General features: G+C 39.5%; 2 protein-coding genes across 5 annotated transcripts; one reads left to right on the top strand and one right to left on the bottom strand.

Annotated features, from left to right (window-relative positions):
• Positions 1-3344: 3344 nt before the first annotated feature.
• Positions 3345-10632, bottom strand: u2af1 (U2 small nuclear RNA auxiliary factor 1). The gene is made up of 9 exons (XM_020089899.2): positions 10492-10632; positions 7609-7707; positions 6233-6320; positions 5401-5467; positions 4959-5008; positions 4421-4519; positions 4189-4322; positions 3787-3879; positions 3345-3687 (listed from the first exon to the last, which is right to left on the bottom strand). Exons 2-9 carry the CDS (start codon positions 7650-7652, stop codon positions 3522-3524), a joined length of 741 nt encoding a protein of 246 aa, XP_019945458.1. The 5' UTR covers positions 7653-7707; positions 10492-10632; the 3' UTR covers positions 3345-3521.
• On the top strand, positions 9946-15697 carry gabpa (GA binding protein transcription factor subunit alpha). Of its 4 annotated transcripts, none has more exons than XM_020089895.2 (10): positions 9946-10083; positions 12151-12228; positions 12312-12456; positions 12621-12705; positions 12814-13038; positions 13138-13332; positions 13435-13491; positions 13949-14074; positions 14449-14641; positions 14948-15697. In XM_020089895.2, the coding sequence occupies exons 2-10, from the start codon at positions 12152-12154 to the stop codon at positions 15168-15170; spliced, it is 1326 nt and encodes a 441-aa protein (XP_019945454.1). In that variant the 5' UTR covers positions 9946-10083; position 12151; the 3' UTR covers positions 15171-15697. The 4 variants fall into 4 exon arrangements, with proteins under 4 accessions (XP_019945454.1, XP_019945453.1, XP_069389405.1 ...); XM_020089894.2 differs by having other exon boundaries at positions 12129-12228; XM_069533304.1 differs by lacking the exon at positions 9946-10083 and adding an exon at positions 10404-10533 and having other exon boundaries at positions 12129-12228.
• The last annotated feature ends 8 nt before the right edge of the window (positions 15698-15705 follow it).

The raw sequence follows: 15705 nt of genomic DNA, 5'->3' as shown, positions 1-15705 counted from the left end.
AAATATACTTAATATTACCAGAACAATGTTTTAATTTTAGGCTGAAAAAGAGGGATTCTCAAAAATGAAAATTTTTTACATGCCTTTTTAGACTAAACCCCCTTTTTTACAATATTTTAACGTGTGACTGACAGGTGTTTCTTGTTGCCCCTTAGGATTAAAAGTTTGGAATATCTACTCTGAGTTTTAGTCTCAGGATTCACCTGAGAAAACTGTTGGTTGTTAAAAAATAAATAAACCAAAGAGATGCCTGAATTAGTCAGAGGAATTGTGCAAACAATCATTACTGGAAATGAACAAATGAATGAATGTCCTGAAAAAGACAGAAACTACAGTCGCCCTGAGCAACAGGTCAGTGCGAACAGGTCGACAGCAGTTCGTGACGGACGTGTTGTGAAGACAAGGCCAAAAACAGCCGACAGTGACACGGAGCAGAAAATATCACGTAGAAGTTTCACCACAAGACGCAAAACACTCATCAGCAGGAAGAGTTTAAGGCCCGGAGGGAATTTAAAAGTAGAGAAATGAGCCGGAACAATTTATGGAACAAAGATTTATGGACCGAAGGAACAAGATCAACTTCTGCCAAAGTGATGGAAAAAGTGTGTGGAAAGAAATGATCTGCTCACGATGCAGAACATACGAGCTCTGTGAAGCAGGGTGGAGGTGGTGTCACGGCTGCTTCTGGAACAGGCTCAGTAATCTTTATTCATGATGGCAGCAGCCGGATCAGCTGATCAGGAGGAACTTCATCGTGCAGTGAGACAATGAGGCCAGAACACTCTGCCCACACAACAAGTCAGTTTGTCGTCATCACTGGGTGACGTTCCTTCTTTTCCTCGCCACACTTTCCTCTTTCCATTGTTTTGACCGAGATTGGTTTATGTGTCATCAGACTATAGAACTTTGTTACTTTTTCAGTTTTTTCTGGACTGGACCCTTTTTGTATTTGAGGTTTACCGAAGTTATGACATCATGAAGTCTCCCCTTGAATGTTCACCTGCGTCCATCTATCTAAACTGCTTATCCTTCTCAGGGTCACAAAGGGGCAGCTGAAGCCAGTCCCAGCTGACGTTGGGCAAGAGGCTGCGTACACCCTGGAGGGGCGGCAGCATATTGCAGGGGTCAACATATGGAGACAAACAACCATTCCTCCTGCAGATTGTCTCCCGGGCATCACCCTGCAAATGATTTTCTGTTCATCCACAAGATATTTTTGCTTTTTCAGAACGCCTCAACCGTTTCCTCCTCATTACATAGTGACAGAAAGCTCCAGCTCACTTCTGCAGACACCTGTGCAGGGCTGCATCCGTTCTGACATCTTGTTCTTCTTGTCATTGAAGATGGTTCTTTCAAAAACTCTGTGTCTAAAACATTAAGACCTCGGTATTTTTTACGAAAGCCTATTGTCTGATGACAGTGAGGAGACAGTGAAACAGTGTGCTGAGACAGTGAATACGATAACATGGACAGTAACATCTGAATATTGAGTTTATTCTTCCAGCCACTCATAACCAGCCACTCCCGGCTGGGCGTGAGGCGGAGAACACCCTGGACTGGTCGACAATATTCTTAATAAGAGATTATTTAGATTATAGATAGAATATTCCATTCATTTTTCAGGTTACATGTAACAGAGCATAGTTTGATCAAATAGGAGGTTATAAGATTATAAAATGTGCACGTTTACATAATGCTACTAAAGTCTGATTACTCCACGTGCCAAATTCGATAGTTTTTAATTTGAGTATGATCTTATTAGAGTTAAGGTCATTAGAAAATGCTGTTTACATGGCAGCGTGTTATTCATACTATTGTCTTAATCCAAGTTAACATCAGAATATTGGTGTCCATGTGTCAGTGTCTCTTCTGGCTGATCAGATGACCTCACACACACACACACACACACATTAACATGCAAAACATCCTTCAGTCAAGGACACAGTGATTATCTGTGGTTTTCCATCTGCTGTTATATTTGTTGAGCTATGACTGGTTTGCCCCCCCCTCACAGCGGCCCTGTTTAATAATGGAGTTGATGGTTACAGTTTCCAGTTCAGCTCAGTGGGTGTCACTTCCATGCGAAGTCAATATTCAGTGACATCGGAGCTGACAGATCATTTGAAACGTTTTCCCTTTCCCCCCCTTTGTCAGGAATGACGGAGTAGTGAGAAACACATTCTTTCACAGAAGAGCCACAGGGCGTTTCTGATTGGGTGAAACAGACGAGGATGACGATATCAATCTGAACTGTTGGAGAATCTCACTTCTACACTTTTAATGTGGCTCGTTACGAGATGTTTTAATGAATTAGGGCGAATTATTGAACAGTCCAAGCCAATGGACCTGATGGAAGCGATAATAAAAATCAATGATATTATTTCAGCTATTTAATACATGCTTGATGAATGTTTCACTAAACTTATATATTATGTGACAAGTTGTGCATTTAAATTTGTAAAAAGATCATATTATTCTTCTCTTTTCCAATTGTCACATAATCTCACTTTAAAATCTCCCACATGCATGATTTCTCAGTATCATGCAAATTGACAAATATTCTGAAACATAAAAACAGGAAGATTTAAAAGAAAGAGATAAATTAAAAACTAATACAAGTAGACATCTGTGGAGTAAAGAAAACTCAATCACAGATTTTTTTATATTTTATATGAGTCAACAACCTGAGAATCAATTAAAGCCACAGACGTATGACATCTACACAAAAACGACTTTCAGAAATGTTCAAATGATCAGTTTACATGAGTTCATACTATGATGTGAGTGCGGCCTTATGCAGAATTTTCTCTCTAACCATAATGTAAAATCATTGTCCACAAAGATAAGAGATATATATAGACAGCTGTGTCATGTGGGAACAGACTAATTGTTTTTGCCTCTTTGATCAGTTTTCACATTATATATATAAAGTTCTGTGTAACTCTCAGTATATGCTAAGATGTATTGTATTAAAAGTAAGTAAATGCATTAAATGTATAATAAATGAATAAGTGAGAGAAGGCAGCGTGGCCTTAATGCTCAATGAATATAAAACAGTGTGTTTCAGTATCATCCTGTCAATGCTCTGCTCGTGTCTATGCTGTAATAACTCTGCCTCCCTGTGGTCAACTGAGATATTGCAAAAAGGCCAGGACATGAGAGAAATAACATTTGATGAGGTTTTCTTTTTCAGAAGAGGAATTTCTGAACATGAATTTAATAAACTGCTGATTAGGTTTTTAAATTGTTGGTGTACATTCAGTTCTTTCTGTATTTCAATACAGCTCAGGAATGTTTCTGAGATTTAAGTGATGTGATAATAAGAAATACTCATATGAGCCACGTTAAGTAAAAATGTTCAATTTAATCAGGTGAAATCAAGAAAAAAACAAGGCTGTCAATGCTGTCACAGCTTCATGAGCGTGTACCTGTCTGTTAGTCCTAGAATACATCTTGGAGGGTACAAACTTAAAAAAAAAACTGATACGGGGAAGGAAGGACAAGTAGTCATGGCTGGAGGTTCAGAATCGTCCTGAACGCTCTCTGTCTCTGGAGCGACGCCTCTCGTGGTCACGGCCACCTCCGCCTCCACCTCCACCTCCGCCTCCGCCTCCACCTCCCCGACCTCTGTCTCTGTCTCTGGAGCGAGATCGTCTCTCTCTAGATCGGGACCGAGACCGATGACGGCTGTGGAAGAGCAGAAGTGTAGATTATAAGCACAATGACATTAATTGAACAGGTGGGTAGACCTCAGTGTCTCTGTAAAGGTAATGAGTAAGTGTCTACCCCTTCCTCCGGCGCCCGTAGAGCTCTCTCCTCAGTTCACGTGAGATGGGCTTCAGGTGCATGAAGTTACAGAAGCCACCACGAGTACATTCCCTGTGGAGAGGACAAATTCAAAAAGGACGTCATGAAAGAAGATTCACATTTGAGGTATAATAACATCAACAGCAAACAAGTTCATACAGCGGCTACAAGACAAGCTTATATATCCTGACATAGAGAACATAGAAAGACACTCGATCAACAGAAGCTTTATAAAAAAAGGTTAAACAAGATCACCGGTGCTTTTCTACATAGTCACTGCTCCATCCAGCAGGAAAAATTTAAACATATCACACAAACTTTTCCTTTTTAAATTAACTTCTAAAACAGTCTACGACCTCGACCTCAGCTCGGAGCACTCACCCCATCTCGTACTGGCGACAGCAAGCTTCTCTGAAGTCTGTGACGGGAGAGAGCTCAGCATGGATGGGCTGCCCGTTAAACCACCGGTTATTCAGGTCAATCACAGCCTTCTCAGCGTCCTCCTCATAACGGAACTACAAATATAAAAAGACCATCGAGACACATCACAGTCTCTGTATACAAGATAAAAGCAGTAATGGTGACTTCTTTTGCTTTTAGGCCTGATACTCACCTTCACATACACATTTCCAACTAGGTGGTCCCCGAGGTTGTCACATACGTTCATCTCCTCCACTTCTCCATATTTTTCTTCCATCTCTGCAAAGACTTCCTGAAAGGATGAAGAGAGAAATTACATAAAATGTTATTGGTTTCACTGCAATGACGAGTTCGTCCATAAAAGGAACTGCTTGAGATTTTAGGAAATGTTCACTTTCTGCAGTAACATTAGTTTTGTTGCCACCTTTTTGATGTTGTTCAGTAACCCCACAGTTGCATTGTTTGGGTTGCAGGAGAAGAATTCATTGATCTGGATGTTTGACCTTAATTTCTTTACCTTTATCTGACTGTGGAAGAAAACTTATTTTGTTTACACTACACAAAGATGCTACTTCTCTAAAAAAAAATTAGGGCTCAGATAAAACAAAACTTCACATTTGCAAAATTGCCCTTTAATATATATTTTCTCGTAATAACTTTTAAAGTGATGTGTTCATGGTTTGAGAAAGAGCGACACTAGATGAGAAAACCTTTAGAATGACATGAATTACCTCAAAAAACTCATCATAGTGCTCCTGCATCTCCATGTCACTGATGGCACCTGGTGGTTATAAGAGAGACAAATCAATAGACATGGATTAAATGTTACACAAACTGAGATAATCTAATTCTGGACAGGATGTGCAGTTTTTTCAACAGGTAAACGACTACACTGAGTGGCGGGAGGTCTCTTCAGGGACATGTTGAAGTTCGGGCATCAAATATCTGGTTCAGTGAATATTAAAGTGTGGAATTTCTGTGATCTCCAAAAGACAAAGTCAAAGAAGAGACATTGTTTTCAACATTTGAGGCAACAGCCATGTTCTCCTCTGAAGGGCTGCCCAGAACTCCCCTCTGAAAATTAAAATAACTGATGCATTGGTAAAGCCAGAGAAGGCTGGAAGGAGTGAGAAGTTATAGTCACAAAGCTACGTCGTGGGTTGAAACACTTACAGGTCAGACCATCAGCAGACTGGGCACTGTTTTGGGGGTTCCTGTAGATGTTCAGGAGGGCAATCGTCTGAAACACAAAAATACACATTTTTAGGTGCACAGGATGTGGAAAACTGTCAAAATCCAATAATGAAATGAGACTGACTAAGATATTTAGGTGGAGTGTAAATACAAGTACAGAACAAGACATGATCAATGACGTTCTGTCCAGGAGCAACATCCCACTCCACTGTGTTTATTAGTGTATAATGTTTGAAGACAAAGCAATCTTAATTACAACACCACTGATATTATTGCTTTATTTTAATACTACTTGTTCACAAGGCTTAAGTCAGAAGACAGAATCAATGTATCATCATTCAGTGTACAGCTTGTTAACCAAAACTCTCTCTGTGTTTGTAAACTGAACAAACATCCCCAATGGAATCATTTCTTAAAAGGCAAAGTCACTGGATACTGAAAACATGCTGTGATTTTTTATCTATGATTGGATCAGACAGTTTTCAATTATTATTATGGATGATGTTTTGGAAACAGTAACAGAAAAAAACAAGGTCACCATGATTATTTTTGAAAACCTAGAAAGAAAGCAGGATTCTAAAACAACACTGAGTAATATGTTTGAAATACAAACATGCAACTAGTTCCAATAAATCAGTGTTTGTAAAACCCTGACACTAAAACAGTGGTAGTTATCCTATCCACCCTAAACCAACTCATACGTTCCATTAGATAATAGAAAAATAAAGTTTAAAAGGTTTATTGATACCAAGTTATTACTAATATATAGCAATAATCACTTTTAAGGTTAAAGACAGTGTGACAGTGTTACCTGGCTGAAAGTTGGCTTATTGTGCAATCTGGAGCAGCGGTCTCCATGTCGACAGGCACCAATTTTAAAATAAAAAGAGCAGTTGACCCTGAGGAAGGAGAAAATATGATGAGGAGAAGAGGTAAACATTCAACTAAACTCTTTTCATGAGACTTAAAACTACATCTTGTGCCAGTTTTTAACACGTAACTACAATTTCCCCTGACTACAGCTGCAAGTGAAACAAACTGTGGAAAGTTAACTTTACACTATGGTCTCAAATGCAATGATTTGTGGGAGCTTGCAGCCTTGGTCATCCCTGAGTTCTGACATTGTTCTCTATTATAATGTTAACACCCAAATTTTCTTTCTTAATGTTAACACGCTTATTTTCAAGCTGTAAGTTTTCTCCGCAAATAAGCAATTTCTTAAATATTGAGTAAAATCCCCACTCAATGTGTATGTACGCTTATTTTTTTCCAATTACAATTCCTCTCATTGTTTTACAATAAACCTGAATTATTAAATAGGGCATTCTTATTCATACTGTTCCCACTGTGTACATACAAACAAGTCCAGTTGATTTTAATTTATGAAACAACGCTTGTGGAATATAATGTACAGAACACTTTTAAGATTAATTTGTGAAATCCAACCTTTGTCAATAATCTTCAGGAAATCATTCATTCAAAAAAGTATTGTATGTATTATTTTCTGTTATCAACCAACAATGACTGAAAATGAAAACTGACTAGAGCAACATATTTAATCTTTTTGACCCTTCAAACATTTAGTGTTGCACTGAATGAATGAAGACTCGGAGAGAAGACATGTTGGAAGGAGCGGACACTGATACACCATGAGTTTAAATAGTAGTGAGTAGTAGTACAAGGATGTTGCAGGACATCCCAGGCGGTGGATGAACACCTGATCTCACGTGTTACTTTAGGTTTATTGGGTTTGAAGTAGATGTAGAGATCAGGAACTAGTTTAATCTTCATAACGTGACGAGGTCGCTCTGCTGCTCCGAGTGTCTCCCACTGGAACAAAGACGGGGATAGGGCTCAAAAAGTACTTAGCGTTAGCTTAGCCTGACTCAAAGGTCGATAGTAGTAACTGGGTCGCATGGACTTGAACTGAAGTGTGTGAGTGAGTCTACTCATTCAGAAAAATTGAACTCGTTGCGAACACTCCTCCAGATGTTACAGGAGCTAACGGCGGCGGCGCGGTATTTTCCTGAGGTTAGCATGCTAGCGCTGTTAGCTGTAGCCAGCGTGTCGCTTCCAGCGGTAGAAACCAAACACCACGCACATATTCACACAGGTCCCCGGCAGCATGAGTAAGAGAAACACATAAAACATGCGAAACTATCAATTAAATCAACGTTTAACACTTACTTATCTTTCTCTGTCCCAAAAATGGACGCCAGGTACTCTGCCATCTTGGCCGCCTGCGTTCACTCAGCGGCGGCAGCGACCCGACTTCCGTTTCAACTCCTTCAGAATGAAAGCACGATCTTTACTTAAATGTACCAACAAACTTTGGATTCATGGACAAAACCTGCAAAGTTATATTATCACTTTTAACGCAGTCATTATGTGACATCACATAAGTTATCACACTAAAGTTCACACATGATTTGAGTTAATTAACATGTACAAGTACAGAGTCTAGTTCTTGCTAGTAACTGTTATACTGGTTTGCAGTGAGCATGTGTTAATGTACAATATTATATAATGAGTAATTGTTAAGCATAGTGTCTGCGATTTACTTAATCTGCGTTGTGAATAAAGTGATCAAAACGACATTGTGCATCAAAAAAGTAAGGTATTTCTCTCTAAAAGTGTAATTGAAATGTGAAGTAATTGTTAATGTATTTTACAACTTATTTCAACTGGTTAATACACAAATCAAATCAAAGAATACATCCAATAGCCTACGGAGCCTCAAAATATTATTTTTACTTTAAAAATATAAGAAAAGTATCATTCATTACAATGTACATTTATCAATGACTTAGGGTTATCATTAAATCATTATGGTTTAAGAGAGAAACTGTCAGTTGGACAACTCTCAGTCTTTTATGGGCTGAAATTAAATTACTTTTGAAAAACGTATTCATCTTTACCTTTACTTTACTCTGAAAGCCATAAAATGTTTTATTTTGAAGGTGAACCGGAAGCATTCTTAAACATCTTTTCCTTCCGCTTTGGGTGAAACTTTCAAAACAAAAGCCGCTTCCATGCTGTACATTTTGTAATTAGCATTAGAATAATTTGTCAGTTTGGCGTCCATAAATACCCTAAAAATTAAATCTGGTTTAAGCATTCAGTAAATGCAGTTATAAATTAATAATAATTGAAATATTGTAGATTTTAATATGTATATTTAAACTAGTTCTGGGTAAATAAAAGGCTGCTACTATTCACATTCATTGGTGTTATAGAGTATAGCATTTTTTTGTGCCCCTTTTTATGGTCCATTAAATATTTGAAATGGGGCAACATTTTGACCAAGAAAATAAACCTATAAATAATTTTGTCTCTTCATAAATGCCACATAGACCATTTTTTAAAATAAAATATGTTTATTTCATAAACCTGCTTATTTCAAGATCAAAATACAAATATTAATATAACAAATATAATATAATACAACAAAACAACAGCATCACATGAGCAGTTACTGGAATCTCCATCTGATAAAATTAGATAGTTGATTCAACAGCGGATGATACAGTGCATTAAACCAAATCAGGAACCTGCATTTAAAGGCAAACAAAAAACAAAGTGGTTTTTAACAAGTCTACAAGGCGTAAAGCGACCAAAAATAATAGTCTGCATTCGCGTAACCATCAAAGTCTTACGAAGACATTTCACCTTAGTATTAGAAACCAAGGGTGTTTTTCTTTTCCGTTTGTTTACTAGCTTTTGTAGGGAGAGGGTATCTCTTTCCTTTTCTTTTTATGTATCACACTACAATCATATACATGTGTATATGTATGTTCATATGTATATACATATATATATATTTGGCCTGTATGTAGCTGCTATTAATAGTGGTCTACATGTCACTATTTTGTATGTAGGTTTGGGGAAAAAAATCAATGTTTGACACTGCTGTTTGAAATGTGTGGAAACACCAATAAAAAGAGTTTATAAACCATGGGTGGATTAAAAACCAGATAACAGGAATCTGCTGAGGGCCCTCAGGAGCCCACAGGTCCTCTGTGCCTGTGTGGGAGTTACAGTGGGAGGGACCCATACCATTTTACCAAGTAGTTTTGTGGAGGCCTGTGTGAAAATATATATATCTGTAGAATGAGAAATGTTAGACCTATAACTTCCTCATGGACCGCCCTCATCCTGATGTGCATATTCTAAATAATTGACTGTTGATATTGGATTTGAAGGTTTATTTTAGAATTAAACACAATAAAAAAAATCACTAACCAAGTGTAGTTTTCACAGCATGTTAGTTCATTGTTGGAATAAAAAAAGGGATGTTTGCGTTAATGAGAACTGAATTGTGGGTAATCAGTTTAAAATGGTGGGGTGACACAGAAGTGAAACCATGTTGAGCTGCTTAATTAAAACAACAAAAAGTTAATCTGCTGGACGCGTCTGTGCAGAGAAAAGGTGGAAAATGTGTAAAACACTCAAAGAGCGTGTCGGAATAAAGACAAAGTTCCCAGAAAGCCTCAGTGTTTTTTGTTTTAGTTTTAACTTGAGTGATGCCAGTTAGTCTCCGCCCTCCTCACTGTGTCTGTACTTCACCAAATAACTTGCATGATACGACTCGACTGTGTGAAATTTGGCTGCTTGTCCACCACAGTTGAACACCTTCATCTCTGGGGGCCTGATTTTAAACAGGTATGAATACTTCCGCAGACACGCGTGTTCGTTTGGAGAGAAACTACTGAATCGTGCTCATGTACGTGGTCGTGTTTGTCGTGCTCGGACTCTTCCCGCTGTTTTGTAGCTCGCCAGCTAACTAGCTAGCTAGCTGTCGTTGGTTCCTAGTTAGCTTCGCCGGGCGAGGCCGCCTTCATACGACCCAGAAACAAAGCTAGGCTAACACGGACGCCTCTCCCCGCAACTAGTATCTACTTCCCGTTGTAGGAGAAGGAGAAACACAACTAAAAAAAAGTTAGTTACGGTACTTCGGCGCTAGCCAAACATGCTAACAGTAATGCTCCCGTAGCGCTCGTCACCGTCCACCCACAAACAGCGTGTTCACATCCGCAGACGATAAACTCTGCTTTTGTTTTCGGTACATACTTCTGTTCAGTCCCGGGTGGTGTTTAGCTGGAGGTCGATCCGGTGAGTTAGAAACATCTCACTCGGTCTGCGGTGCTAGTTTCCCTGGCTTAAGTTGCCTCTTTGCATCGGACGCGGCTGCTCTCGGAAGTCTTGCGGCGCTGTAAACCTTAGCCAGGATTTCCGGCTCCTTTCCATTTGCCCTATGCTGTTTTGTTTCCGTTTATTCTATTTCCGTTTTAAAACTTTTCTTCGCACAGAGTTAAATTGTGCCTTCGCGGACATTTGTTTCGGTGTAATGAGGCGCGGCGCTGTTATGGGATAGTTTAACCGCTGTTTAGCACGTCGGGAGCGGGGCTTGTGTATCGGGGCTGCCTCGCCCCCGTGGAGCATTTGCTCGCTAAATCTAAGCTAACTTGGTTCACCGCGGAACAGCTTCACTGCGGTGACACGTGTCGCCCGGTGTGTAAATATCAGCTGAACGTGTTTTTCCAACATGTGTGTGCGATGTACAGTTATGTGTGGTGATTGTTTTTGTTCACTAATGGCCTACCGTCTGGCCTTTAGACGCCAGAGCCTCGCCCTCGAGTTGGCTAACGTTAGCAGCCGCAGCACTCAGTGAACTGTCCCTCACAGCCAATGAGGAGTCGAGGCTCAGAGGCCTTTATACTATTACTGTCAATACTAGTACTAATACTGCAGTGTGTTGAGTATTCACAACATCACACTTCACTGTCACAAACTTCAGTGTACAACCCACAATCTGTGTTGACTCTATATTAAATTATCCTTTGAAATGGATTAAATAAACTTTTTGGGTTTCAGTGGTTCTTGCTGCCTAGACTTCCAAATAGACAGATGCACTTTATTGATCCCAAATTGGGAAATCATTGTGTTACAGCAGTATGTCAAGGGCATTGCACATAGAGCCAAGTAGCAATACAACGGATACAAAGAATTAAAGAAGCTGAAAATAAAATGTAATACACTTGGCAATGATACACAATATAGTACTAGCATACAGAGTAAAGTACTGAATATAGTAGAACAACGAATAAGCCTATAAACAAGAGACATGCAAAGTTGTTTTCGTTTAAAGATAGTGTAATGAAGTAGGTTTCCCATGATGACCACTGGAACTGAGGTTTATATTCCCAATTCCCATATTTTCTCAATGGTATAGAATGAGGTAAAACACAGCTATATATATATATATATATATATATATATATATTGTAATTCCCCTACAGAATAATAACAACACTAATTTCTATATGCCATATATTCTATTTTTATATTTCACAATATGAATAGCAATACAACTAAAGTTCAATATTTCTAATGCATTCTGTAAACACAGTGATGAGATATAACACGTAATTGATCAACCTCCGATCTGTAAAACACTAGTTACAACAACCTAAACACTCAAATTCAGAGCGATACAATTACTTGATTAATCAGTTAGTCCATAAATTTGTGATTGATTTAATCAGTATAATTAATAACATTCTCTGATTCTGTCACACAATATTTTCTTTCCTTCATTTGAAGACTGTTGTTTTGAAGACACTGTTTATGGTGTGATTAACAGTGTAATTGTTTGTGTTTGTCATGATAAGTGGCAGTCAACCATCTCTTTTATTACTTTCCAACAGCTTGTCTTTCTGCATAAAACAGAATGTCTAAAAGTGAACCAGAAGAGATGATAGAGATCGAGATCGATGAGCGGGAGAAACAGGCGTGCCTGGAGGAAGGGTAAGCCAGTGGTTATTTGAGGTGCAGAATCTTGCACATACAGTTACTGCACGTTAACAGTCCTTCTTTCTTTTTTTCTGTAGTGTTGAGGAGCAAACGATCACTGCATCTGATTTGATTCAGCAAGACATTGACATCAATGAGCCCATCGGAAATTTGAAAAAGCTTCTGGAGCCACGCATCCAAATACCACTGGATGCATATGAGATCTGCCTGCAGGATATTCAGGTAATGTGATGTATGCTGCTTCTGTCCAAAATGTGCATTTCAGAGCATATCAAGATCCCCTCATGATCTGATACACGTGTTTCTGTTGCCTGGTTGTTGTCACTTTCACGGCAGAGTATGCTGAGTCGTCTCTCTCTTGACTTCTGTTGTGTCCTCTTTTTTAGCTTCACCCTGATCACAGCCTCTTTGATCAGGGAGTAAAGACAGATGGAACAGTGCAGCTCAGTCTGCAGATTATAACCAAAGCAGGTACGCATCTTATCCACACTGACACAATTCTTATGGAGCATGTCAGAGATCAGCAGCTATACAGTGATGTCTTGCTGCTTAATTGTTTGTGGTTTCGTCTTTCCTCAGGTGAGGAGAAGCTGAACATTTTGGAAATTGTGAAGCCAGTAGAAACAGTAGAAGTGGTGATCGATCCAGATGCAGCAGGGGAGGAGAGTACTCTGGTCGAGGAGGGTCAGCTGATTGCTGTGGACAGGTCTGGTCTCTCTGATGAGACCTCAGAACAGGTGACACGCTGGGCGGCAGCACTTGAAGGCTACCGCAAAGAGCAGGTCCGTCTGGGCATACCATATGGTGAGGAACGTTTTTATAAAGACCTTTACTGTGATGAAAAAATGTAGTGAGAAATAGAGATGGATGTTTGTAAAAAGAGGTTTCTCTCTCTCCCTGCAGACCCCATGCTCTGGTCAGCTGACCAGGTGATCCACTGGGCTGTTTGGGTGATGAAGGAATTCAACATTGACGAGATGGAAATCGGCAGCATTCACATCCCAGGTAGAGACCTCTGCGGCTTCAGCCAAGAGGAGTTCCTTCAGAAAGTGCCTAATGGAGAGATACTGTGGAGTCACCTGGAGCTCCTACGCAAATGTAAGTCAGATGGTGTGGTTCTACTCTTTGACAGTTAAGAAGTAAACAGCTAATTTAAAGGCCAATTTTATCTCATGAACTTATCCCTTGTTTATATTTCAGATGTGTTGGCAAGTCAGGATCAGTCTGGAGGAGACGCCACAGTCACAATTGATCAACGTAAGTGTTCCTGTGAAAAATCAGCTGAAATGTATGAGTTTATTATTTGAAAATTTCCTTTTAGAGAGTCTCACGCATGATCTGGATTCATCTTGGCTGATCAAAATCAGACTCAGTCTTTTTTTCTCACCCACAGGGAAGCAAGGTGATAAAAGAAACTATAATATTTCAAGGACAATCTTGTATTTGATTTATTACCGACTCAAAACCAGACCTGATTATTTTATCAAAAGATAATCAGCCACTATTTTTTTAACAGACATGATGAACAATTGTGTAGTTTTGATTTGCATTGATGCCAGACGAAATGAGCCCCTGAAAACTGTGATGAGCATTTATGACTGTTTAATGAAATTAAACTTGTTGGCAGAATACATTGATAATGAAAATAGTATTTAGCTGCAGCTCTAAAGAAAATTTACTGACTTTCATTTGTAACTTTTGCATCTGTATCCAGCTGTGCAGATCATCCCGGCTCAGGTGAGCACACCCACTGCCATAAAGGTACTGAAGCAGAATCGTGGTCCCAGAACTCCACGTATCTCAGGAGGAGAGGAACGCAGCTCACCTGGCAACCGCACAGGTATTACACACAGCTCACTCTGTGTGATATTTGTATTTAAACAGGTGACATTTTTCTTCAGCGGCACAGTCAGCTTAAAAAGCTGAAAAGCAGGTTCAGGTTGAAAATTAAATGCCTATGAAATTTTAATTTATTTTACAGTCATTTTGTCAAAAATGTGTCTGAAATAAACACCACAGCCCATTCACAACTGTTGGTCATAGTAAAGACCAAACATTTGATTAATTGACTAAATAATTAGCAAATTCGTTTTCAAAATATTTGTTTGCTGCAACACTTTGCCAAATTCTCCAGTGCAGTGTTTTTTATGGAAAATGCATCTATTTTTTATGTGTATTTAATTTATCTTGAATTATGTGTTTTTCTGCTACCAGGTAACAACGGTCAGATCCAGCTGTGGCAGTTCTTGCTGGAGCTGTTGACAGACAAGGATGCAAGAGATTGCATCTCCTGGGTGGGAGAGGAGGGCGAGTTCAAACTCAACCAGCCTGAACTTGTGGCTCAGAAATGGGGCCAACGCAAGAATAAGCCAACGATGAACTATGAGAAACTCAGCCGAGCTCTCAGGTTTGTCTTTTGTCTTATCTTTTTAAGGGGGATCTGTGCCTTTGTGTTGCTCTTCCATACAGTCAGTGGACTTAAAATCCCTGCAGGAGAGGTTGAGACATCTAAACCTTAAGTCCCTAATACAGTGCTTGTGTGAGACATCTTGGCGACCGTAGTTAACTGATATTTATGTCCTTTAACTCTCTGTATGTGCGTGTAGGTGGCTTGTTTAAGAAACATTTCTCAACTATGACCTGACCATGACAACTTGATGATGCTGACATTGTGTTATTTTACTCTGACTGTCACATTTAAAATTTCACTCAGGTATTACTATGACGGGGACATGATCAGCAAAGTGCAGGGCAAGCGCTTCGTCTACAAGTTTGTGTGCGACCTGAGGACTCTGATTGGCTACAGTGCTGCTGAGCTCAACAGCCTGGTGACTGAGTGTGAACAAAAGAAACTGGCTCGCATGCAGATGCATGGCATGGGTCAGCCCATCACTACAGTGACCTTGGCAACCACAACACTAGACAAGGACAGTTGAGGGAGGCCATGTTACAGCGCCCTCTAGCACCTCCGCTGACGGGAAATCAAATCCAATCCTTTTTTGACACAGCTGTGTTCACTAAGCACAGAAATGCAAAGCTGATCCCTGATCAGTGTGGATTAACAACTTTGGTAATGTCTCTACAGTTTAAGTCCAATTAGACTGGAGCAGGTAAAATGTTTGTTTCTTTGCTTTAATTCTAACCAAGAGATGCGTGTGCAGGTCAGGATGAGGTGCAGAATATTTGTGTGGTTATTGAATGATGCTGTTGTGCATGTGACTGAATGTTTGAACATGTGACTGAAGAACCAGCTTTGTGTAATGTGTTCCATGTCTGTCGCTAAGAATCGCTCCCTCTGTATATACTGGTACTTAATGTTTTTTGATAGCCATAAGGGCAAGTGTATTTTCATATTTTCCATTTATAGAGGACCCGTTTTGTATTTTATTCTGTGGTTGTTCCCTAAACTGTTGGACCCTTTTTGTCCACTAGGGGGAATAAAGCAGCAAGCATTTTTTCTTAATGACTGGG

Source organism: Paralichthys olivaceus, chromosome 10 (assembly GCF_024713975.1).
Source record: "Paralichthys olivaceus isolate ysfri-2021 chromosome 10, ASM2471397v2, whole genome shotgun sequence".
Classification (NCBI taxonomy): Eukaryota; Metazoa; Chordata; class Actinopteri; order Pleuronectiformes; family Paralichthyidae; genus Paralichthys; species Paralichthys olivaceus.
Note: the sequence above shows the minus strand (reverse complement) of the source record. Positions and strands in the feature narration are given on the sequence as shown.